A 24,765-nucleotide genomic window follows, 5' to 3' on the forward strand; every position below is an offset into this window, starting at 1 on the left:
TGCTGGGTTCTGGGAGTTGCTGTACCCAGGCAAAGGCAGCCATTCTCTGAATTGGCTGAACTCTAGTCTTAATCATGTTCTATCCCAGTTTGACGCAGTCTCGTTGGCCAAGTCTATGCCCTAGGGCCTGGCTCAGCACTGTCTGTGCATGTGCACATTCAGCTGGAGAGCAGAGAGAGGTAAATCGTTCATCTTCATACTCTCAGCCCAGTGCCTGGCAGCTGTGTTCATGGAGGGACCAACCCAGGTCCCGTGGAAGGAGCATGGGAGGGATCCAGGCACATTGCAGAGGGAAAGGAACAAGCCCTGACACACCAGCTGGACAGCCTGGCACCATCCCTGCCCCGCCAGCACTGTCTGCGGGGGTTTCATCCCCTCCATACACTGCCTGGGGAAGGTCCCTCCAGGGTATTTCTGGGCCATCAGGCCACAGAAGAGAGCATCTGCCAGCTGGTGCAATTTCACTCTGCCATCTAAAATAAACTGGGCAAAAAATAGGAGCCTTATTTTAAGTTTGAATGAGTCCGGCATACTAATCCCCCCTCCCTGTGAGTGACCACCACAACCCTCCATGCCTTACAGGGATTGACCTGGCAGACTTCAACCAGAAGCTGAGCATTCAGAGGGTGAGAGAGGAGGATGCTGGGCTCTACCTGTGCAGTGTCTGCAATGCTAAGGGCTGCGTGAACTCCTCGGCCAGCGTCTCTGTGGAAGGTACCAGCAGCCACGACACCCCTGGGGATGAAGAGGTGGAGTAGGAGTGTGGCCAAGGTCCCATGCCTCTTCCCTGTGACACTGAGCAGCAGGAGGCAGTCAAAGCCCCTAGGCCTGGCTGGTAGCATGGTGCTCTCACAGGAGGATGTATAGTCCAGAGCATGTTTAGCTCAGGCAAACACACCTCCCCAGTCTCCCCACATCCTGAAGCAGGCTATAAGGGGTGGCCGAGCTGGGGCATGGAATGAGAATCTCTGAAGCTGCAATTTCCCTCCCATCCCACAGGCTCTGATGACAGGACCAATGTGGAGATTGTCATCCTGATTGGGACTGGTGTTATCGCTGTTTTCTTCTGGATCCTCCTTATTCTCATCTTCTGTAACATCAAAAGGGTATGTGATTGTCTCTGTCCCAGGGCAGGGGAGGTGATGTAGCAGGGCTTGGGGCAACACCATTGCAGTGATATGGGGCTGTATGACAGCATCTGCTAAAAAGAGGTCATTGAGAGCTGCTTCAAGCGCTGTCACCACCAAGGACAGGGTGTACAAGGGCTGTGGTAAAGGAGGTGACAGGGAATGGCTTTTGCCAGGGGGAGGCAGGTCAAGGCAGGCAAAGGAACCAAATCCCCTCTGGGAGTCAGCACCCAGTACAGGCAGGGCATCTCCTCACCCTTTGTGTTGGCTGATTCCTGCAGCCTGCCCACGCAGACATCAAGACAGGCTACCTCTCAATCATCATGGACCCCGGTGAGGTGCCTTTGGAGGAGCAGTGCGAGTACCTGCCCTATGATTCCAGCAAGTGGGAGTTCCCGCGAGACCGCCTGCGCCTAGGTGAGCTGGACTCCCTCCCTGCCACTGCGTGCAGTAGCCAGCATTTCCCACCAGGTTTCTCACCTCTGTATTTAATGCCTTCTCTCTGCCTCAGGCTTCCCCTCTTCTTCCCCAGACTGTCCCTAAAGCCCAGCTGTGCCTGGGAAATCTCTTTGGGTCTGACTCTATGGACAGGTCTGAGCCAACTGTAAGCCCAGACTCTCCCAGTGTACCCACACAGGCATCACTGAGACCAGAAGACCTCTGGGCATGCTTTAAAACACATCCCCATATTCTCCAAGTGGCAATCTGGACAGAACACACAGTCCACAGCAGGTACCACAAGCTCCAGACCCAAGACTGCATCCATTATCCTCCTCATGCTGAGATACCCACCTGCAGTCTCTTGCCTCTGTCTGGAAGAGTTAAAAGGGCTGCAGACTGCCTTTGAGGCACAGAGCAGTGGCATTAGCCCTGGTTGCTCTGCTGCAAGGTGTCACGTTTACCTTGCCCATACGCTCTGCTTAAGGGCAACAAACAGCCCCTCACTTCTGCAGGGCCATTTCCTTCCTCTGCTTTGTCCATGCCAGCTCTGCCTCAGTTCCTCCCATCATCCTTTCTCTTATTCTTACTGACAAAGCAAGCAGCCACCTGGGAAGGGCACACGTTCCACTCCTTCCTTTTCCTTTATGATGTTTGTTCTTTCTTCTTCCCATGGTTTCCTGTTGGGATTTTTGTTTTTTCATTCCATTCTGCCTGTGCTGCACCTGCCTTCCTTCACACTGCCTCTCTCCTTGCTCATAGGTAAAGTCCTGGGTCACGGTGCCTTTGGGAAAGTGGTGGAAGCATCAGCATTTGGGATCAATAAAAGTAACAGCTGTGAGACCGTAGCAGTCAAAATGCTGAAAGGTATGTGGACAGTGAAGCAGAATATGCAGTCTGTGTAGACAGCAAAGAATGAGGCACCTGCCAGGGAATATCCACCCTGTAAATACCTGTCTTTTGCATAAAGCATTTGTTAAAACTCTGGAAAAAATGTTTTGTCTCCCACAAGCACTCCTGGGTGCTTCTGCATAAGCCAGCCCTGAACTAGAGGAGAGGAGCTGGAGCCAGCCTTTTAATTTATGGCTTCTTGGTCTCAACACAGTTGATCCTCTTGGCCTCCCCTCATGGATGCTTTAGCCCCATTCAGCTGCACTGGGAGGCAAGTGGCAGAATAGACAGCAGGAACTTGAGGAGGTCGGCTTTCAAGGAAATTTACCTTGTCTGCAAAGGCAAAGAATGAAATCTGTCTCAAAGGACGAACAAGAATCCAAACCCCCTCTTTGGCAGGTCACTAAAAGAAGTGTTTCTTTCAGTTGCCATCTTCCAAATGTGCTTGTATTTTGTGTTTATGGGCCAGGTTCGGACCTGGGTAAGGAAGCAGGTTGCAGTTCTTACCCAGTTCTGAGGGCTAAATTGGCTTTGCACCCAAAGCTTGGTCAATCCAGAGTGAAATTTTAAGCTTTTATAGCCACACTTTCAGACAGGCATCCAAAACATTATTTTGCAGTTTGGCACCCAACAAAATACCGAGGCAGTCTCTGGCTGGCAGTGACCTGTATGTGGAAACCAAATCATGGCCCATCTCAGCAGTACTTATCACTGCAAGTGTACAAATGATCTGCACAGAAATCGCAGAGGGCATCCTGGACATGCAAGTTTGCTTCACAGTCCTTTAAGGCATGGCTCTCAGCTGGCCCATCAGTTGCAGCTCACAAGGATGCTTCTGTCTCAGGCTAAATTTACCAACTCTTAAGTAATGCAAAATGCATGTGGGGAAGCCAAGAAGTATGAAAAAGGCACACAAAACCACAGAACACCCTGAGGGTAAAACAGAGGATCAAGAGTTGATGTGAATTAGGCACTCAGAGAGAAAATGCAGTACAGAGAGCTGGCCAGGGCACAACACTGTTTGCTATTGGAGAGGAATCATAAAAAGATATTCTGGGTTTGAGCTGAGACAGCTCCTATCTTCAGTCATGATCAAAAGACTCAGATGCCTTTTGTTTCTAATTTTCCTTCACATTGTTTTACAGCTCTTTATCTCTGTTCTAAGGCCAAAAGGGCAAAGATTCAAGTGTGTAAGCCTCAAGTCATCTGTTTCCCCACACAACTATCACAGAGAAAAATCTGTCGGGCACAGGTTATGTTGTCCTTTGCTCTGGGTGCCTGCACCTGGAGGGAGCACCCTACTCATTACAGCAGGGATGTGGGATCTCCAGACAAAGCTCTGACATTTCACATGGAAACATGCAATAACAAAATGTACCAAGACTCTGGGGTCACAGCCTTCTCAGCAAGACTCACATTAACACTCTGCCAGAAGAAGGGTGGCGAGGGGGAGTGAAATGCCGCGAGGAGGCATGGTGATGTGGCATGTCTGTGTTTCCAGAGGGAGCTACCGCAAGTGAGCACAAGGCACTGATGTCAGAGCTGAAGATCCTCATTCACATCGGGAATCACCTCAACGTGGTGAATTTGCTGGGTGCCTGTACCAAACCCAATGGTAAATATTTCAGAGCAACAGACTCTGCCTGCTACCAGAGATCAGTGCTTGTCCCCTTGTGTGCTTTCTGCTGGCCACATGTGCCACCACAGGGGTATGTGGGGATGTTATCAGTGTGTCTGTGTGCATTTAGGACAGGTGCCACAGCTCAGTGGGGCCGCACGTGACATAAGTCAGGGCAAATTCTGACCATCCCAAGCCCTTACCTCTGCCCCTGATCTTTGGTGTCTTCTCACCAGGTCCACTCATGGTTATTGTTGAGTTTTGCAAGTATGGAAACCTCTCCAACTACCTGCGGACCAAGCGGGAAGGATTCAGTCCTTACAGGGTAAGTGTCTTCCTTTGACCCTAGAGACCTGTCCCATGTCTAGGGAAGGAAGATGTTTAGTGTGAAATATGATCTGACAATGGGACAAAGACACCCTCTGTCTAGCAGCAGATCAACTTTACACAGTGATCTGGGTTCACATGCCATCAGGGAAGTAATTTCTTTCTGCAAGGGAAGATAGGTGCTTCCAGGCCATAATTACATTCCAAGAACAGGAAAAGACTGTGCAGCTTGTGGGTGCAGGGGTTACAATGTGTGGTGCCTCCTGAGGGTTTTGGTTTGGTCTCCTTGCCAGGAGAAGTCTCCCAGGCTGCGTATTCAGGTCCAGTCCATCGTGGAGGCAGTGAGAGCAGACAGGAGAAGTCGTTCCGGAACTAGCGACAGCGCTATCTTCAACCGCTTCCTGATGCACAAGAACCAGACAGCACAGCCAGTCCAGGAAGGTAATACTCCAGCCTCAGCAGCAGCTCCTCACCTGGCCCACCAAAAAAATGCCAGACTTGGCTAGCTTGGGGAATGGGTAGAGCATGACACTGGCAAGTTAGGACCCAGCCCTGCAGCTGATCACTCCACTGTGGCATGGCAATTCCCTGAACAAGGCTACTAGAGTCGTCTGTTGTCTTGTAATAGTCTCAAAACTCAGAAGAGAGGGTTAAATCCCCTTGGGTTTTTTTAGCCTAAAGAAAGAGATTTGAGGGGGATCTCAGTGGGTCCTCCCTAGGACAGGAATGACGAGCTGACCCTCAGAGTCCCTTCCAGCCCTGTTCCCCACATCCCTGTCTGAATGACATGTGCTGGAGGCTGGGCTCATTCTCCTCACACTTGAGCAGGTCCCTGCCATGTGCTTTCTGCCACCTAAGCAGAAAATCCTAGAGGGGAGCTGGTTACTCCAGTTAGCACTGAGGACTAGCTGTATCTCACCAAGGGGCTGGCTGTATCCCACAGTCCTGGAGAAACGGAAGAATGACAAAAGACCTCTCTCTCACTGTGTAATTATTTTCTTGTACTCCTGGACAGTGGATGACTTGTGGCAAAGTCCCTTGACAATGGAAGACCTGATATGCTACAGCTTCCAGGTAGCACGTGGCATGGAGTTCCTGGCGTCCCGAAAGGTGAGTTCACCCTTTCCTTCACTCCCCTCTTCTTTTGCACATGCCTGATCAGAGAAGGCCTGCCTACAGCCACTTCACAGGTGACACACAGAGAGGTTCAGTGACCCTGCCTCACACTTCTCAGGAAGTCTGAGGTAGCCCTGCATGCACAAAGATGGGAAATTAGTCCTCTTGTATTTCACCCTCTCCTTAACCACCTCCTTTTGCAATTGTTATCCTTCCCACTTCTACCATTCCCGCATTACAGCTCAGGTTCACAAGGGAAGGGGGGTGCTCCACACTTTCTGATGGTGGGTGCTATCCCTCTGATTTTTCCCCTTCCTCTTTGTGTGCCCTCAGTGCATCCACAGAGATCTGGCAGCTCGCAATATCCTGCTGTCGGAGAACAACGTGGTAAAGATCTGTGACTTTGGCCTGGCCCGGGACATCTACAAGGACCCTGACTACGTCAGGAAAGGCAGTGTGAGTGCCATCTTCTCAAACCCTATACAGATTAGGCCCCCTTGAGGTGTTCATAAACTACTCTCGGGATGGAATAAACTGAGGAGAAGATGAAAAAGGAGGAGTGGAACCACTTGTGTGGCTGGGACCAGGAACTGTTGGTCCAGTGATGTATGTGCTCTCCTCCTCCACCACCAGCAGACATCTATCTCCTTCCTTCTGCCCCTCAGCTTGTCGTTAACTTACTCTTGTTTCTTTATACTCTTTCCTCTTCCTTTCGGTGTCTCCATCTCTCCCTCTGGCCTAACCAAACCTCCATTTCTCCATGGAGAGAGGAGCAAGACTATCGGCTCTGATTTCCATTCATCCCTTTCATCCCGTTGCTACAAGAAAGGCTGTCCTGGGAGATGTCCCTGACTGAATGTTTGTGCCTTGCCTCTCCCTCCTGCAGGCCCGTCTGCCTCTGAAGTGGATGGCTCCAGAGAGCATCTTCGACAAGGTCTACACCACCCAGAGTGATGTCTGGTCCTTTGGGGTCCTCCTCTGGGAAATATTCTCACTAGGTGAGTGCTAATGAGGGTCACATGCTGCTGAGGAAGACCTCCATTCCCATGTAACGGTTTGGTGGGTGAGTCTCAGCAGAAGGCCTTGACCCTCTGAAGCACACCAAAGGAGTGATGGGAAGAGACATCGATGTAGGCAGAAAAAACATGGAGGCCACATCCACCCACAAACAGTGATGGGGAGATGGGCATGCAGAGGTGGCCTCCAGCTCACTGAGGCAGAGAAGCCTGCCTCAGGCAGCATCAAGGACTTGGGCTGTGTATGAGAAGTGATCACAACTCCCAGTGTTTTGGGAGGAAAGGCAGTCTCAGGACTGGTTTCTGATGGCACATTTCGTGTTCCCACTACTCTTCAAACATCCTTTAGGGGCATCTCCATACCCTGGAGTCCAGATCAATGAGGAGTTCTGCCAGAGGCTCAAAGACGGTACCAGGATGAGAGCCCCAGAGTACGCCACAGCAGAAATGTGAGTCAGAAACCTCATGGATCCCAGCACAGGGCAGGACAGGCCCCTTTGTGGGATGCAAAGGCCTTTCAGCCAGGGTGGGGAATGAGCCAACGCATTCTTCACTCCAGGCAGCTGCCTGGAGGGCAAACCAGATGGTACCCTTGCATACCCATGCTGGGATGGGTCTGCAAGTGGGCAATGTGCTTTCCCACTCTGAAGGGTATCAGAGGTGTCCGAATTAGCTCTTTGTGCACTGTTATACTCAGAGCATAATGAACGAGGGATCCCTTCCAGTAGGTCTACATGGCCAGTGGGCTGGGGAGTGCCAAGCTTTCCTTCATAGTGCAGGTGCATGCTGTCCCAGTGGGCACAACGTGGATGTGAGCTGCAGAATGGGGTATGAGGGGTTTTCCGTGCTATAAAACCAGCATCTCTTCTTGGCAGTTACCGTATAATGTTGAGCTGCTGGCACGGCGATCCCAAGGAGAGACCAACTTTCTCTGACCTGGTGGAGATACTGGGGAACCTTCTTCAGGAAAATGTCCAGCAGGTGAAAACTTCTCTGTGTCCTTGCTCAGCTCCAGACAGCTCTTTCTTCTCCCGCTGCTAGCTGCCTCACTTTGCTGTCCTCTGATGCCCTGGCCAATGCAATACCTTTGCGCAGGCCAAGGGATAACAGTGTTTCCCGGATCAGAGAGGTCTGTTTCCCAGAGCTGCTGGAGAGCTCATTTCTGTGGTAGCCCTCTAGCTGCATCCTAATATAGCTCCACTTCCTGCAGGGCGGGTGCCCTCTCAGTCGTCATTACAGTATTTCGATCCTAATCCCCAGATGATTTTTTTAAATTTTTCAGCTGAGTCAAGGTCCTAGCGCTCCCGCCTCCCACACGCCTGCATAATGAAAACCAGGACTTCACCAGGGTTTCTGAAACTCTACCCTTAGATTTAAATGTCAGGACCATGTGAACCAAACAATTGTTCCATTACAGCAGTCAGACATACAGATTTCTTTGAAACTATTACTAATCACTGCCATGCAGTAACTCACCAGGACTTTTAACTGAGATGAGCATGCAGCTCTGATTTTAACATTTTCTTGATGTTCCGTTTCAGAAAATGATAGCTAAATGCTTAAATATGTGTACTGTCTCATCCTGACGTCCCTGACTTTAACCTTTTGGCACTGGATCCCAGCACAGGCATGACTAAGCCACAGTGATGTGCCCCCAGAGCACAGTGCTCTGTCCATGTAGGCTGGAGAACTGTAGGTGCCGTAGGACTGAGTTGTTTTCCTGCTCACATGCACCTCCATGCACCGGCAACAGTTGCAGCTACTTAACACAGAGGGCACAGAAATCTCCAGCCAGATATTTTGTCCCAGAGAAACAAAAGATACAAAGCAGAAATTTTCCTCCCCAGCTCCGACAGCTTTTGCTTGTAGAGCCCTTACTTATGGGAAAGCCCTCCCCTTCTTGTAAAGCTACTCACTGTTCTTCCTACCAGGAAGGGAAGGATTACATCCCACTGAACGATTCTCAGAGCTCAGAAGATGACGGTTTCTCCCAGGTGCCTTCCTCTGCCCAGCAAAACTCAGATGAAGAGGACTTTGACATGAGGATACGCTGCCACAGCCTAGCAGCAAGGTGAATCCCCTCTGAAAAGGGCAGCAAGAGCACAGCAAGCAGCCAGAAGCCTGAGCTGTAAAGGAGCCTGAGGGATATGGGGAGAACCCAGTAGCAAAATATTGGAAAAATCCCAGGTGGTCAGGTGTGATCCAGGCATTTAGGCCATAGCATCTTGCTTATAAAAGCAAAATCACTTTCCTTTGCTGAAGAGAAAGAGGCCTTGATGTGTAAGCCTATGACATTCCTCCAGCTATGCTGCCGGAGCATCAGGTCCCACTAAAGGCGGTGTGGCCCATTAGGTAGATGAGGAAGGGTGTCAGCTGCATCTCTGCCCTTCTGCTAATGCAGGAGCTTCATCCTATCCGTTCCTAACTAACCCAAACAATTAGGCCTAGGCTTCTCATCTCTGGGGAGCTGTGATAGTGTGATGCTTGGGATCTACATGACATTATTCTGCTATTCCAAAGTGGAGAGGTAATCGGGGCTTGATTTCATCAGGAAGTCTGGGTGGTCCCCATTGCAGAAGTAGTATGGGGTTAAGAGGTCTAAGATGACACCATTGCCCTCCCAAAATCCACCATTCACCTCCCTCCCTACTTTGATTGCATGGAGAGGTTGGGTTCAGGTCCTGTTTATTCATGACATTGACTTTTGGTTTTACTGAACGCAGTACGCTTCTGTTGGCAGATACTACAACTGTGTCTCATTCCCTGGTTGTTTGACGGGAGGAAATCAGATCAGGTGTCCATCCAGGATAAAGACTTTTGAAGAGTTTCCCATGACACATACAATGTACAAGGCACACCCGGTGAGTAGCATCTGAGTGGAGTTGAGCAGGGGGCAAAGAAATGTTCAGCTGTTTCCTGACACCTTTGCTGTTAAGATCATGGAAGGAAGATCACTCCTACTCCTATCTAATGTCAGTCTGTCTGTGTCATTCCTGTTCAGACCATCCAGTCCTATGCACATTCATTTCTCCACCTGGCACATAGGGGTTTCTGTACAGCACAGCTCGTACTGCCTGACTGTGAAATAGGTTAGATCTGCAAGCAAGGGGTCTACAAAGTACCTCAGAGAAGAGCCTGCCCTTCACCCTTCTCAAATCTGTGAACATGGCCTGGTTAAGCATACTGAAATCCGGCCAGGACTAGATAAATCCAGAGTGCTTGTCTGCATCTCCCATATCTTGACCCACATGGCAGCATGCAGTAGGGACCCTTCTGGCATCTCTGAACTAAGCTGGTACTTGTATCTCCTCTAGTGGCAAAATTGAAGTCATACCTTTAGTCTCAGAGGAAAATCTCACCTCTCACAGATTTGATGGTAATATATCTTCCAGGCAGGGAGGGTTTGTTCCCACCCCACCCCCCAAAAAGAAGTGGCACTGAACTGCACACACAAATCCTACCTATGTGCTGCTTTTAAGAAGGCGCCTAAAAAAAAATCAGTTCCAGCAACACCATGGAGCATGCTGGTAAAGTGCCCCTACTTCTTTTTCCCCATCACAGATACACATGATCTCATCTCCTGAATGATTTCTCCTCCCTTCCCACTCTGATCAGTCGACAGGGATGTTACTGATAACTCCTGTTGCTTCCTTCCAGGACAATCAGACAGACAGTGGGATGGTTCTGGCATCTGAGGAATTTGAGAGGATAGAAAACCGACACAGAAAAGAAGGTGGATTCAGGTACTCCTTAAGTCTAGCCACTCAGACCTCCCTGCTGCCAAATGCACTGAGACCAGGAGGCAGCTCTCAGTCTCTCCCCATAGGGTATTCAGCAGCAGCAGGGCTCTGGGCGCTGAGCCAGAAAGGTCCGTGCACACATTAACGAGAGGCAAAACGCACAAAGAGCAGACCTGCCTGCTGCTTCCTAGGGTTTACAAATATACACTGTGCCTATTCAATGAGAACGTGTCTGTTAAGATAATGAGGCACAGTGGAGTGGTGGTGTTAATAAGACTCTTAATGCTTATTGACATTTTCTGATTAAATGTGTCAGGCCTTGTTCAAGCAGAGGCAGGTGGGATGGATGGAAACTGTGGCTGACACCTCCCTCCCCCAGCCCTGACCCATGTGGTACAGGGCCCCGATGTGGCATTGCTGGGATGGTACAGGCCTTAGGTCTTCCCACGTGCTGGTACTGAGCCTGGCAGGTTGAGCTGGCGCTCCTGGGGCTGCAGATGTTATGGATGGTTATGTCCTTGCCCCAGGCTTGGAAACTGGGAAGGGACCTGTCCAGCTCATCTCTGCTTGGTGCCAGAGCAGGCTGGGACCTTGTCTCTGTGACAGTGTGTTGAGCGAGCCATGTCAGCCCATGTGTAGACAAGACCAGTCCCAAGCCCCTTCCTCACCTCTTCTGCCTCCCCACATCAGATCAGACTGGTCATTGTCTTTTCCCTCAGTCATAGCCCTGTGGCCTCTGCTCTTGCATCAGACTGTCTCCTGCTTCTTGTCCTTGTCCTCTTTTCCCTAAGGCACGTTCCTGTTATCTCCTACGCCATGGGCTACCTGGTGTCCAGTCTCCTGGAAATCACTGCCCTTAAACCTCTCCTTGAATGTGTCCCTGCCCTCACTCTTGTGACTTCTTGCCAGTCACCTGGTGTTGGCAGGTGCTGAGATGGGGTTGCTGATTTCCTCCCACATCTTCTTCATCATCTTACTTCATTTCCTTTCCCCCATCCTGGCTGTTGGTTTGTATTAGTTTCTGTTACGCCTGCCAGGTCTAAGAGCAATTGAGGCAATGTCTCTTGTCTCTGCCTGCTCATTGGGGTCCCGACCCTTCCCTGGGCTTCCCAATGGTATCCAGAAGAGCTGAATTAACTCTGTTACCAGGTTACGTGCAGATTTTTCACAAAACATACAGGCTGTGCTTAGGTTTAGAGAGAGGCTTGGTGTTGTGCTTTGAAATGGAGGTGTAGGTCCATTCCTGACCCTGCCTCTGCCCCGTGCATTAGCAGATGATGTTTCCTGAAGGTGGGATCTCTCTAAGCAGGACAGAGGCTCTCCAGGAGTGCTCAGATTGATCTTTTCTGTCTCTCTCCCTCACAGCAGTAAAGGGCCCAGCCGAACTGCAGAGCTGCCGGGGGAACAGTTGGACCTGCGGGGCAGATGTCGGCTGTTGCATGGGTCCCAAGTCGGAGGCCAGACTTTTTACAACAGTGAATATGGGGAGCTGTCAGAACACTCTGAGGACGGCAGCTGCACCCCACCTGGAGAGGGGGCCAGCCCCCCCACTCTCCACGCTTCCTTCTTCTCCGAGCAGTACTAATGGCATCAGGCCCTGGAGGCGCCTACCAAGGCATCCCCTCTCACCCTCCAGGCATGTCATCAGGGTCACCCAGAGCTTCTCTTCAACCTATGCCCAACCCCAACAGGGAACCTACTCTGAACGGATGGGGAACACCAATGTCCTTGGAACCGCAGCACGATGGCCCATGCAGCATCTCCAGCTGCAGCTTCCCCGTGCCAGGACTGGAGAGCACGCCTCACTGATTCCTCGCATTTCTTTTCTTCCTGCGGCTCAGACAGATGCATTCTGCCAGCAAGTGGGTGCCTGTGTTCAGCACTACAGCACCTTCTGCCTAGCATCCAGCCTCCACTTAGATCAGCTTCCCATTCAGAAAGCCCATTTCAGGTCAGATATAAATAGATCTGTCTTAGTCTCAAGTTTCTTCCTGGTGTGCAGCCTGAATGTTTTTCCTTGGATTGCTTCCTCCTCCTCTCTTCATGATGTCAGACGCTGAGCTGTGGAGCAGAATCAAAGGGAAGAAATCCCTAGTGGTATTAGCAGCAAGAGCAGGACATTTTAAAGAGGTATATGGAGAGATCCCGAGGGATCTTTGCAAATGTTCATGCACATTGCTCATTCTGGGTAGGTGCCAGCCTCTCCATCTCCTCTGCGAGCAACACCCACACCCCTCTCATCTCTGCTGGGGGGAAACCTGTCAATCTGCCTTATTTTAGCCATCTTAACACAGCTAGCGCTGAGTAGGTCATCAGCTGATGGCTACAGACCTCCCAGTGAGATAAACAGCAACTCTTTTTGCAGGCCCTGTGCAAAACAGGGTTTCATATGATCTGTGCCGGGAGCAGGTTCCTCACAGGTCTGCTGGTCTCACCTTCCTCTTCTGCCAGAGCAGTGCTGAGATCATTTGTTGCTCGAATGAGAAATTAAAGCAAAGCTGTGTTAATTTCAGCTGGATTCTAAACATAGAGTGAAAATGGGTTGTTTGCTGGGAGGAAAAGGATCAAAGTGGTAGGGACTGAAATGTTTATTTTCAAGTTGCTGCAAAGGTTTTGGAAACAATGGAAGGAACAGAGCTCCAGCAATGAAGTGCCCTGAGTTGCATCCCCTTGTGTGCTGGCATCACTGAGCACATGGAGGGCAGCACCTGGCCAGGGCTCATGTTCCAGTTCTCCTGGATGAACAGTTCTGCACCATGACCTTTTCTGTTGCCCTAGTTCCCTAGCTCTAAGGAGACACCCTCTGCCCAGCGTGGTCCTCTCTGGTTTCTGTTGCAGAGCCACCAGCACAGTGTACCTGCCTCTGGAGGATTGAGGAAGATTTGTTTGCTGAGGAAACATCTCATCACTTGGGCCTTTTGTTTCTAAAAGATACCATGCAAATTCAGAGCTCTGGGGAGCCTCTGCAGCCCCTCTCTGCAGATTTCTGTGCTGCTGCCTCACCACTTCCCACCTACTTCTTTCCATCCTGCTCACAATCTGAGAGCTCAGCCACAGAGCACGGTTACATCACCGCCAGAGGAGTCTGGGTGAAAAGGCTCATCTGAACAGCTTGTTATATCTTCTCCCACACTCCTGTGGCTGGCAGAGTCTTTGTACCAGGGCATCTCAGCACCACGGAGTTTCTGCTTGTGGGCCACACCTCTGTGCACAGAGCCAAGGGTTTGATTTGGACTTTTAAAAATTTATTTCCTGTCAGACGTACTGCTTTCCCAAACTGTATTTCTTTTCCAGCAGAGGGTTTCATGCGTTTCCTGATGTGAGCCTGCGAGTCCTTACGGATGACTTTCCAAGTCTTAATTATAGTTCTCCTCACAAGTGTAACAGGGAGATTTATTTAGCACATGGGAAAAGCATGCCTGTCATTCAGATTCTCTAAGCCTGTGCAGAGCGGCCAATATTGCCCTCCCTTTTCACGTCAGCAGAATGACATGGCTGCAATTTCCATGGCAAAAAAGAGGCACAAAACCAGAACAACTTGAGCCAAACTGGCTCAGGATGTGGAATTGGAAACTGCATGTGACAATGAATTCCTTGACTTCTACTGGTGTCCCCTGAAGTTGCCAGGAATTTAAGCATCTTTAAGTAATTGTTATGACTCAATAAGAATCCTCTGGCAGGAGATGCTGAACAGCCAGGCCAAGGAAGTAAGACAGCCAACAGGGTGTAGGCCAGACCAAATTCTCCTGCTCTCATCTTGCCCTGGTTTTCAAACTGGTGGTTCCCTTCACAGAAGGAAGGCTGCATGTGACCTGTGCGGCTGGGGGTCTCCGCCAGCATTCATATGGGTGGAAGGTGACAGACAGCTGAGCTAAATTCAGGCTGCTGGCTGGGTGATATTCATCCATAGGACCCAGGCTCTCATGTTTCCAGTGCTTCACAAGCAGTTATTTGCCTGGAAACACAGCCCCATCTGAGAGAGGGCCCAAGAGAGGGCCTATAAATAAATTAATAGTTGAAAAACAGAATTCCAAAGTAGCTGCAAGTCCTTGTCCATATGTGAAGGATAGAAACGTATTAGCAAATCCCAACACTTGTAGGGCACTGGCAGGATTCCTCAGCAGAAAGGGGGCAGAGGCATCTGAGTGCCCTGGCTGTCCCAACCAGCCAGGGCAGCTGCACTCGTCTCTAGGTTCAGCTGTAAATCGCTCCCAAGCATCCTTGTGGAGAAGGGTTACTTCATTAGAGCCATTGTTAACAACCCCCTGCTTCACTCTGGGGAAGGCGCTGATGTGACATCTGATTTTTGAACATTCAAATCATTGCATTCCACAGAAGTTTATTTTCTCTCTTTTGCACTATCTTGACAGGGGGGTGGAATCAGATACTATTGTATCTGTGTCAACAGCGTTGCATGAACAATGCAGCCATGATACGAGCAAATGCTGGCTTCTCTTCAGACACTCCTGATGATGAGGAAAACGGTTGTGTGCAATAGCTGTTGAGACAATTGTACTTTCACCTTCTTAAAAGTATACTAAAATTAGAGTGTACAAACCTGACACCCTTCCCCACACTCTTGCATTATTCCTGGCATTTTTTTTTTTTACAGTCTCCAGATAAGCATGAGCATGAAATGAAGCTGGTCTGTATTGGTTTTAAGATGTGAAGTAACAGTGTTGTCTGTCATTCCACAGTGACAAGGGAGTATTTCAACTTTTAAACCCCAGGGTTCAATAATTGTGCCTGCTCCGTTCACAATGCACTCCCTGTTTTGTTTTGTTTGGGCTTTTTATTGGAACTCAGCACTGAAGCTAAGCTATTTATCATCATCCTCCTTCAAAATGACTGTTGCCGCTCTGTGCACAGTCTCATTTTTCCTTACAAAGTGTTGGTGTTCAGAGGACATTCCTCCCTCATGAGAACAAAGTGTTGGGTCCCCTACTTGCAAATACACGTGTGTCTCTGAAGAAAAAAAAACTGTGTATCAAGTAACACTTCATTTATATTGCAATATTTTAACCTGGTACCTGTTGTTGCTACAGCAGCATTCAATGTTTCAGTGGGCTGCCTTCGAAGCAAGTAGGTTACAACATGGGTTATGTGCGAGTACAAAATTGTGGTCCGTGTGTGTGAGTGTTTTGTGGGTGAGCGTGTGGGTGTTTGCACGTGAGAAGTTTTCCTACCAGTGAGCGTATGTGAGTGTTTATAACTCACGTTGAGTCTAGTCTCTGGAAGTTCACGGTTATATATCAAACCAGTTAGAACACTGCTTTCTTTCCTCTCCTCCTATAGTACTTGTTATCCTTTGTCATTAAGAGTTTTGTTGTAATATCTAAATGTGAAAATGAATAAAGTCGTAACTGGCAGCTGCTCCCTGGTTCCTGGAGGCCACGGCTGCCGCACAGGGCTGCTGGCTCCCTGCGCAGCGCTGGCCAGGCCCGCTCTGGCCCAAGCAACGAGCATGTTTGGGGTTTATTATTTCTACTTTTGCATCTCTGCATTTCCCCGCATCCTCTAGGAAACAGCTGGCCTCTGTGGCATTTCCATCCAGGATGAAACTCGGTCTTTCTCATGATGAAGCCGGATGCGCAGTGGTTGCACTTGCAGCCAGGAGCCGGCGGCCCAGCAGCCAGCCCCTTGCCCCGCTGCTACCTCCCCCACATCCGCGACCCTCCCTCACCGCCCCGGCCCCGCGGCCCCTTCTGCCCCTTCCCCACACCGCGGGGCCGGGCGCCGGCAGGGGACAAGGGCGGTGGAGCCCCCAGGCCCGTCCCTGCTCCCGGAGCCCCCCGAGGCCGCGGCCAAGCCCCTCAGCGGGCGGCGACTGCCCCGCAGGTGGCGCCCTCAGCCCGGCGGCGGCCGCGGGGCAGAACGCGGGCGGGAAGATGGCGGCGGGGCGGCCGCAGTCCTGTTGCCATGTGAAGGCTGACAGGAAAGCGAAGGGCGGGTATGAGCCGCGGCCGGGAGCTGGGCTGAGGGAAATGTTCCGTGCCCGGGGAGCGCTGGAGATGGGATGTAAGTGGATTTATGACCGTTTCCCAAAACAAAATCGCCAGGAGCTGGAGGGAAACCTGAGGCACGGTTCCCTCACCCCTGTGGTGACCTGTGAAGACCTCGGTGCCACTCCTCTGACGAAAAATGGTGCCCTGAGGCGTGGGCGTCGGCAGAGGCATGGCTGCCCTGTGCAGGGTGGGGAAGTACGAGGATGTTCCCTCAGGTCCAGCCTCTCCGCCACCATCCCTTCATCTGGCTTCGCCCCGGGGTGAAAGCAACCAAAAGGACGTTTTAGCTCTCCTCTCCCCATCCAGGGACCAGTCAGTCTGGGGAATGAGGAGGCTGAAGCTGCTCTTCTTATGAAATAGCCCATTTTTGAGCAACGTGGAGCAGCACTTCGCTCCTCTCCTGGGGCCGCAAGCGCTCGCGGCACCGAGCAGCCTCCCAGTGCTGAGGAGGGATGGGGATGGGACCAGGAGGCAGCCCTTGCAGGGAGCTGAGTGCAGCAGGCCACCTCTCTCCACCAGAAACGCGGCCGCAGGAAACCAGCCAGGGCAAAATGAAAAGCAGCCTTTTCTTGTGGTTAGCAAAGGGAACTGGGAAGTCACTGGCTGGGTCCTTCGGCTTGTTTTGCTTCTGGCATGGCCAGCAAATATTTTCTCAATGCTTTTCAAAAGTGCTTTTTAAGATCCTTCTCTGAAGGTCAACACAGTAATAGCAAGGAATCCTTCGGTCTCCTAGGACTCCCTGGCCCCTTCTGAGGTCATTTCAGCAATAAAGCACATGACTTTGCATCGAAATGATGCAGAGCTCTTAGTGCTGAAAAATCAAACTACCATCTGCACTGCAAGAACACTGGCTCCAGAACAGGTTCTGCACAGTGCAGCATGTTTGCCACAGCTTTCGCAGTCTGGCTGGGGTGAAAGTTTGAGTGAAATGTTGAGGTGTAATTAATAGCATGTAGTTCCTCACCCAGCATTTACCAAGAAGACCAAATTTAAATAAAGTGGAAGTAGAACATTCAGCTGCTGCTTCAGGAATATTTTCTGGATTGTATTAACATTTCTATAGGGCTTTTCATAAACAGCTTCTCCGAGGATTTTACACACACTACATGCCTTTAGCAGAGCCCATAGGTCCACTCTGTTCCGAGACACAGGTCTGCAAGCCTGCTGCTTTCCTTGGGAATGGCACAGGTCTCTCCGAGGGCAGAATTAGACCCACCACTTGCATCTCAATGAAATAAATAGACTGTGCGCCAATGGTGTTACCTTACATGCGTATGTGACCAGGTGCATCACAAATGGATAAACCACAAAACCTTCCAAAAGAGAACAGATGAATAAGCTCAGGTTAAACACCAGGCTTATCTGAGGGCCTTCCCAAGCTGCTGGGGAAGTCACCAAGGAGACTGTGTCTCAAAAGAACAGCAGTGCAGCTATTTGTTCAGAAATTTAGAAAATATTGTTAACTCACAGTCCTGCAGTACTTGCTTTCTTTCCATAAGTAATTTTCAGAGTTTGCCTTTCAACATCCAAGGCAGCCATTACATTCATTGTGTTACATCTCTGAAGAGGCCAAAATCCTTCAGACTATGATGTTACTTAAAGAGAGAGCAATTCATCAAGTCCTGTTTTAGAGTATTTCATGGGATTAATATTAACAATGCCTGAGTATTTGTAGGATTTCCCATTTTAGTATGCCAGAATTAACTCCAAATTAGGTAGGAGTGACGAAATCCCGGCACAGCAGCCGTGCTGCTCCGGCCTCAACACCCTTTCAGCGTTAACTGGACCGATGAACATACCCCTTCTCTTTTTGACACGCACTGCCCTTCCCCCCGTTTCGGACACGCATTTAAACCATCGCCCGTCTCTTCCTGACGGCCAGCGCTCCTGATCCGGAGCCTGAAGCCGCTGCGGCGCCAGGGGAGCCCGCACGTGTGCCTGCATCGCAGCCCCTGCGGAACGGCGGGTGGCCGCAGCCAGCGCTCCGCAGGGACGCGGGTGACGGAGCACCTCGCCCCGCCACCGCCCCGGCCCGCCCGCGGTGACGTCATGCGGCGGGTCCCGTCCCGGTAGCCCCGCCCCCCGTGGGCGCGGCTCTCATTGCCAGCCCCGCCTCTCGCCCTCGTGGCGTGGGGCGGGGTGGGCCGCGCCTGCGCAGTGTGAGGAGCGCCGGGCTGCAGTCGAGGCGCCGGGTGCGGAGCCGGCGGCGTGTCGCGGCGCGGCTGCGGGAAGGCGTGGGGGCCCCGCCGCCCCCGGGGCGAGCTGAGCATGGAGCGACGGCTACCGGCGGCGGCCGCCGGCCTGGGCAGTGGGGTGCGTTGCCCGCCGCACTAAGGCGGTGACGAGCTCCGCGGCGAAGCGAGGCGGTGCGGCGAGCAGAGGCGAGGCGAGCCCCGCGGCCGCGTGTGAGCGCGACTGAGGCGGCAGCGGCGGCTCCTCCCGGCGGCCTCCTCGGGGTTGGCGCGGGGCTGTGCGGGGAGGGGGCCGCGGCGCCGCCCCCGCCTGCTCCCCTCCCCTCGCCGGCGCGGGCAGAAGGCGGCCGGCCGGGGCTCCCCCGCGGCGGCGGGCGGGCGGCATGGTCGCGGAGCCCTGAGGGGCCGGCGCAGCGGGGCTCGCCCCGAGCAGCCTCCCCCGGGGGCCGCGGTCGACGGATCGGACTCGGCTGGGACCTGCCATGACTCCCCTGGCTCCTCCCATGGCATGAGCCCGTGCTCTCCTCCCCCCTCCGCCTTGCTTTTGGCCTTTCTCCGCTCCGGGGCTGTCAGATGGGATAAAATACACCCGGGCGTGCGGGGCTCGGTGCTGCCTCGAGGGAGCGGGGGGAGCGGCGGAGGCAAGCGGTGACGGCCGTCGGCTCGCCCGGAGTCGAAGATGAGCTGGCGGTGGGCTCGCCGACACCGGAACGGCGGCTCCCCCGTCCTGCTGCTGCTGCTGCTCTGGCACTGCTGGGTCCGGCCGGCCGGCGCTGACAACGCCAGCCAGGCATACTACACCGCCCTCATCAACGTGACGGTGCTGAGCCCCGAGCGGGGCGGCCCCACGCTGCTGAGGATCGACCGCGGCCGCTACGGGCAGGATTCCCCCAAGGTGGAGGTCAAGGGCCTGCTGGTGGCTCCCGTCCCCATCAACGGAGGTAACGCTTCCCTCGCAGCCGTCGGTCGCTCGCTGTCGGGTTGCCCCCCTTACCGGGTGGGTGGCCTTTGTCTGGGCTCGGCGGACTTTCCTAGAGAGCTCTGACAAAAGAGGGGGAACAACTTGCCCGGAGGAAAATAAAAAATAATACAAACCCGTGATCTGAGAGTGCTGGCATGAATAATGCCTCTGCAAAGCATAATGTGTTTTCCAGCGTGGATCCCAGTAGGCTAGTCATATTGAGTGATGAAGGTGTTATTTCTAAACTAATTACAGATAGTCGGTAGCAATAGTTAACATCATTTGGTTACAGCGTCGCCATGAATCTCAGAGCAGCTGCATCGCTATCGCTGTGATGGATCCACATCTGGATGGCCTCTGCAGCTGCATGAAGTCACAATTGTGCAGTGTATGTTTCTTAAAAATGCTGTTTAAGCTGTCTGTCAAGACTTGGAAGGGCCGAAGCCGTCAAGTTGTTACTGTCATGGCTGGTCCAGAATGCGCTTGTTTGTGGTACTGAAGGCTGTGCAGGGCTTCCAAATAAGTTTTCTGTTAATTAAGTGAAGCTACTGTCCATCAATTGTTTTTCTGACGAATGTTGGGGTTTATAGAGAACGCTAATCTAAACAAGAGTATTGTCTTGAATTTTTTGCCTGAAACGAAAGCACTTGCTTCAGTCGTAATGATGTGGTTTTAGCAGTATCTTACTTCAAAACCCCTTCTTGATGTTATCTAAATAGCCATCTTTAAGAAATGGACTAATTGATGGATCATAGTGGTCCCAACCTGTCTCCTGGACAGTAAACCTCTGAATAATGCATGAAGTGAAATAATGTAGTCAGTTAAAACTAGACTCTAAGTGGTGAATATTAAGAGTTTTTTAAAAGAATTGTTAACACATAGCTACTGTATTATTAAACGCTTTTGAGAATTTAACAAATCTGAAGATCAGGAAAATACTTTGATACTCCTTCAGAAGAAAATGCACCCTGCCAGGCAGCCTGCTATAAGCATCTAGTATGTATGAAGCAGACCGTGCATCAGCATGCGTCTGCCAGTTTCATTGAACTTTGGTTTCATTCACTTTACAAAGCGTTAAACTAAGAATATATTAATACAGTATATTTTTAGGTGGAAGGGTGAGGAAGCGGAAATCGTTGAGCAAGTCTACTGTAAAATGATTTTCATTTTTACTTCAAATCCCACCTTCTCTATGCTCCGTGTCAGCTATCATCAAACACGCTCAGGCTTTCTTTCTTCTGCTTCCTGGTATTCCTCACTTGAAACACACACCCCCCAACTGCAGTATGAAAGGAGGCTGTCCTTGCAAGTGTTAGGCACATAAACACTGTTAATGCAAGTAGTATTTTTAGGGTTTTTAAAACTGCTACCTACTATATACAAGCTATCAAAACACTTTATTTTTCTAGTAGGTGTATTACTTATCAAGAAAAACTTTCGATATTAATTAGTTTTTAACCAGCTTCTGTAACTTTTTCAGCTTTCTTCTGACATGGTCTTCACTAAAGAGGGAAAGGTTGAGGGAGTCAGCATTTTCACTGAAAGCTAATAATGAGAAACAAGCTAAATAAAATTCTGGGCAGTCCATAAACAGCTTTTTTATGTCTTACTGCTAAGTCTTATGATGAAGAACTTCAGTGGGAAAGCACAGCAGGAACCACGAAATGGCAGACCTCGATTTCTTCAGTTTTGACATTCTGCAGTCATTAAAACTTCGCTATCAGTTGTTTCAGTTTTGTCTCTCTGTCAACAGAAGGCTGTCAAAGTAAACAGTGCAGCAGTTGTTTTCCTTTTAAGTTCTTCTGAATTGCTCTGTGTAGGTTGTTATATAATATACAATTTATTTGAATTTTTGATGAGGCGTGCTTAGTGTTGCTTGAAAATACTTCATGTAGTAGGAAAGACTGGAGTATTTATGTTTTTAGTTAAGATGTTCTTGAACGCTTAAGGGTCTTACGTTTATGATGTTCTGCTTTTTTAGATCTAGATTTGATAACAGATGATGCTGTCTTGCTGAAAGCAGTTGCTCTGCCTTTTTATCAGCCTGTTACTACTGCTGTAGAACTTGTTTGCAAATTTTTTTCTAATACCTCTTAATGTGAATAGCTGGCACCAGCCCCTGCTGTTAGAGCAGTAAATGCTCTACCCCAGCTTTCCTGTGTCCTAAGAAGAAAAGGACTCTACAACTGTTAACAACTACGTTTGAAGACACCTTGATTTTGAAACTGCTTTGCTGTCAAGTATTCTCCCATTTATGGTCTATCCCTTGAAATTTCCACAGATGCGAGTGATCTGTTAGCACCTTGATGGCATAAACTGTTCTCAAGCTCAAATGTCCTTAATGTCACATCTTTGCATGCTGTGTTAATATCCTTTATTCATTGCCTGCAGGGAAAGAAATGAATTTACTAATTCAAGATTTAGGGCCAACAGTCTGCTGCTGAACATACACCACTTGTAATAGCTTAGTCTGTGGTTTTAAGTAGTGTGCTCTGTGGTGTATTTTGTTAACTTGGGTTCTTGAATATGCCAGATACTTTATATACTACTTTTTGAAGTTGCCAGTGCCATGTGATTACCCATCCTTTAAATCTCAGTGCAGAATGATAAATTCAATCACTCCTCCCATTTCTTTAGCAGAATTTCTTTAATCAGATGCAACCTTGTCATGTTAATATATGTATTAAAACTTTCCCTGTTCTTTTTATAGACCCTTGTATGAAGTTGATACTGGCTTTCAAAAGCAATGTTCCCCTGGAAGTAATAGGGCAGTAATTTTCGTGACCGCTTGTGAATGTGACTTGTGAAAGTGTAGCTCCAGCAAGCTGTTGGTCACAGTTGGCTGCTGGGTGTAAATACCGCACCTGTGTATGCGTTATCCTTCCAAGTGCAGTAAATGCGTGACAGCAGCAGAGTTTCTCTATTATTCTTCTGCTTCTAGCTCCTTTTCTTAGTTTCTCTAACTTGTTAATCTTTAGTCATGACTTAAATTTCTTTTTAGAAGAGCGTTTTAAACAGCTTCTGCTTGCAGATCATGGAAAAATGCTGTTCTTGGTCTGCATGGAAGGATAATAGTGAAATGCATCTTCACAGCTTGATGCAGCTTTTCTGATAGTTCAGGTTTATCTCTTCTGTGAGGTTACTGAGCACTCCTTTTTCAGTCCTTTACTGTGTTATTTGGGATTTTGTGGCACCAGCTGTTTCAGCCCAAACTTCTCACAGTAGTTGCCTAGGTACTTGTGGCAGTGTCTGTACCTGCACCCTCTAAGCATTCAGTCCTGTGCTGCTCTATAGTGACCTCTGCTTTTAAGCATCTTTGATATTAGGTGCCTGATGCCAGTTGCGGTCCTGACCTTTTGGTGTCAAGCATATTCCTCTTGCTACAACAAACCAAGCCAGAAGCCACTGAAAACTTGTTTTAATGGTTCTTGGTAGAAACTGCAGCACTTTGTGGCTTGGTTCCCTCAGAAGAGTTCTCCATGGTGAACAGGACTCTTCTGTAACTGTTGAGTCTGGGTTATTGCATATTGTTCTAGGTTTGGATACACAGCTGAGGACTGGGAATGTCAGTCGTGGTGCTCTCAAAGTCCCCTTGCAGATGGTTGGATCTTGCCGGGAGGTGAAGTTTTGTGCACGTTGGCTGGCTTGGGTAGCAAGGAAGCAGACGGGGTGATTAGGGCTGGAGATGGGACTGACGGGAAGTAAAATAGCAGCAGATTCAAAGCCAAACTTGAAAACGTTGACTCACTGAGCCAGTAAGTCAGGAAGAGGGGGTGAGGAGGGATGGAAAGGAACTGGAGTCTAAAGGGTGTGTGGGAGGGTGATGGCTGTATGAAAGCTGCACTGGAGAAAGAACTTGTGGAAAGGGAAGGTCTCTGCTGAAGAAGTAGTAGGGTTGTGGCTGGGCAAGGAGACTGAAAATTTGAGGAAAAACATGTTAGAAAAAGGTGGAAGTGGGGAAGAAACAATATTGACTCAGTGTTAGGAATGGAGGTGTATCTTGTGCATGGTGCTGTAACTATAGCATTCTGTAGCATCTGACACTTCATGTTGTGTGAACAAGTTTTAGCTGCAGAAGGTTCAAAATGCCAGTTTCCTGGTAACTGCAGAGCTTGAGGTAACATTCAGACAGAATTTTGTATTCCTTTCTGGCCCAGAATCCGAAACAATAAGCTTCAGGAAGATGCAACAAGCACATATATCAATAGAGTTGTAGAAGAAAAATCTTGTGCCATGCATCCATCCTTTACCATTGATCTCAGTATCCAGCTTAATTTGTAGTCATAAATTGATTTAAAAAGTGGAGATTATATATTGGAGTTCATAGCCATAATTGCAGTATACTTACTGAGCTAACGAGATTAAATCTGAACTATTACAGGACTCTTCTAAGCTTCAGTGATTTTCTTTTGTTTAACTTATTCCCTGAAACAAGATTACCTCTTGTTCAAAGAGTTTCTTCTAGTGTTAAAGCCAGCTTTAGTCAAAGTAATTACCTGAAAGAGCTCTTGAAAATAAAATGTGGCTGTATATAACTCATTGACACAACTTCTAAGAAGTGGAAATTATAACTGGCTTGGGTGAGCGCTATATTGATAACAACAGAAATAGTAATGCTTTGAAAGAAAAGATATATATTACAGATATTAAACCCTAGTGGGATAGCAAATAACTAGTATCCTTCCTTGAAATAAGAATCAGTCAGTGCTGCTGCGTTGCTTCTGTAAATCTCCCAGCTGAATTACTTTTCTGGAAATTTTATCACAGGATTATAATTAATGTGTTGCACAAGGCTGGCTGCTTTGCCGGTCAGGTGTGCTGGGCAGTGCCTGCTGGAGGGAGGGAGTGCTTTGGGGCACCAGCTGCATGAAACTGCATCTTCATGAGCGTTGTTTCTTTCCCAATGAGTCTCTTGATCTGCTGTGTCTCAAAATATTGGTAGTGTCTCTCTACCTATTGTATTACAGTGACTGAAGGTCAGACTTTAAAATGATTTCTGTATGTGTAGCTGAGACAGACCAGCTCTGGCAACTGGGACTAGCCTCAGAGAGCAGGGTATTAGCTAAGATGCAATCAATAGCAAGATATCTGACCTCTTTTTTGAAGAAGGAAAAAAAAAAAGAAGAAAAAAAGGAAAACCAAGTGGAATAAAATAGTTAATGCCCAAGGTGTGGGATCATAGCACCGGCCTTTTTCTGTGAAAAGGGGACAAAGTCTGATAGCAGTCAATGCAGCAACCTTGGCTGAAGTGGCATGTCACAACTGCATTCTAAGCAATCCAAGAGCAACGTAAACTCATGGTATTTGAGACAAAGCCAACCCAGTCGCAGTTTA

The 24,765-nt window shown here is 49.5% G+C and overlaps 2 protein-coding genes across 4 annotated transcripts in view; both read left to right on the top strand.

The window, feature by feature from the left end:
• FLT4 (fms related receptor tyrosine kinase 4) overlaps positions 1-15,642 on the top strand; it is a 59,788-nt gene extending 44,146 nt beyond the window's left edge. Inside the window, exons 15-30 of one of the 2 annotated variants that reach the window (XM_055813212.1) lie at positions 583-714; positions 1,000-1,106; positions 1,409-1,544; positions 2,328-2,432; positions 3,958-4,071; positions 4,311-4,399; positions 4,695-4,842; positions 5,417-5,511; positions 5,851-5,973; positions 6,404-6,515; positions 6,883-6,982; positions 7,409-7,514; positions 8,465-8,604; positions 9,274-9,394; positions 10,191-10,276; positions 11,639-15,642. In XM_055813212.1, the coding sequence (XP_055669187.1) occupies positions 583-714; positions 1,000-1,106; positions 1,409-1,544; positions 2,328-2,432; positions 3,958-4,071; positions 4,311-4,399; positions 4,695-4,842; positions 5,417-5,511; positions 5,851-5,973; positions 6,404-6,515; positions 6,883-6,982; positions 7,409-7,514; positions 8,465-8,604; positions 9,274-9,394; positions 10,191-10,276; positions 11,639-11,858 (1,934 nt within the window). In that variant the 3' untranslated portion in view covers positions 11,859-15,642. The remainder of the gene's footprint in view (positions 1-582; positions 715-999; positions 1,107-1,408; positions 1,545-2,327; positions 2,433-3,957; positions 4,072-4,310; positions 4,400-4,694; positions 4,843-5,416; positions 5,512-5,850; positions 5,974-6,403; positions 6,516-6,882; positions 6,983-7,408; positions 7,515-8,464; positions 8,605-9,273; positions 9,395-10,190; positions 10,277-11,638) is intronic. The other variant, XM_055813213.1, reaches the window with a different exon arrangement.
• Positions 15,643-18,466: 2,824 nt separating this feature from the next.
• Positions 18,467-24,765, top strand: part of RNF130 (ring finger protein 130) — a 43,167-nt gene continuing 36,868 nt past the window's right edge. The window contains exon 1 of one of the 2 annotated variants that reach the window (XM_055813228.1): positions 18,467-19,411. In XM_055813228.1, the coding sequence (XP_055669203.1) occupies positions 19,150-19,411 (262 nt within the window). In that variant the 5' untranslated portion in view covers positions 18,467-19,149. The remainder of the gene's footprint in view (positions 19,412-24,765) is intronic. The other variant, XM_005231875.3, reaches the window with a different exon arrangement.

This window comes from Falco peregrinus, chromosome 8, assembly GCF_023634155.1.
Source record: "Falco peregrinus isolate bFalPer1 chromosome 8, bFalPer1.pri, whole genome shotgun sequence".
NCBI classification, from domain to species: Eukaryota; Metazoa; Chordata; class Aves; order Falconiformes; family Falconidae; genus Falco; species Falco peregrinus.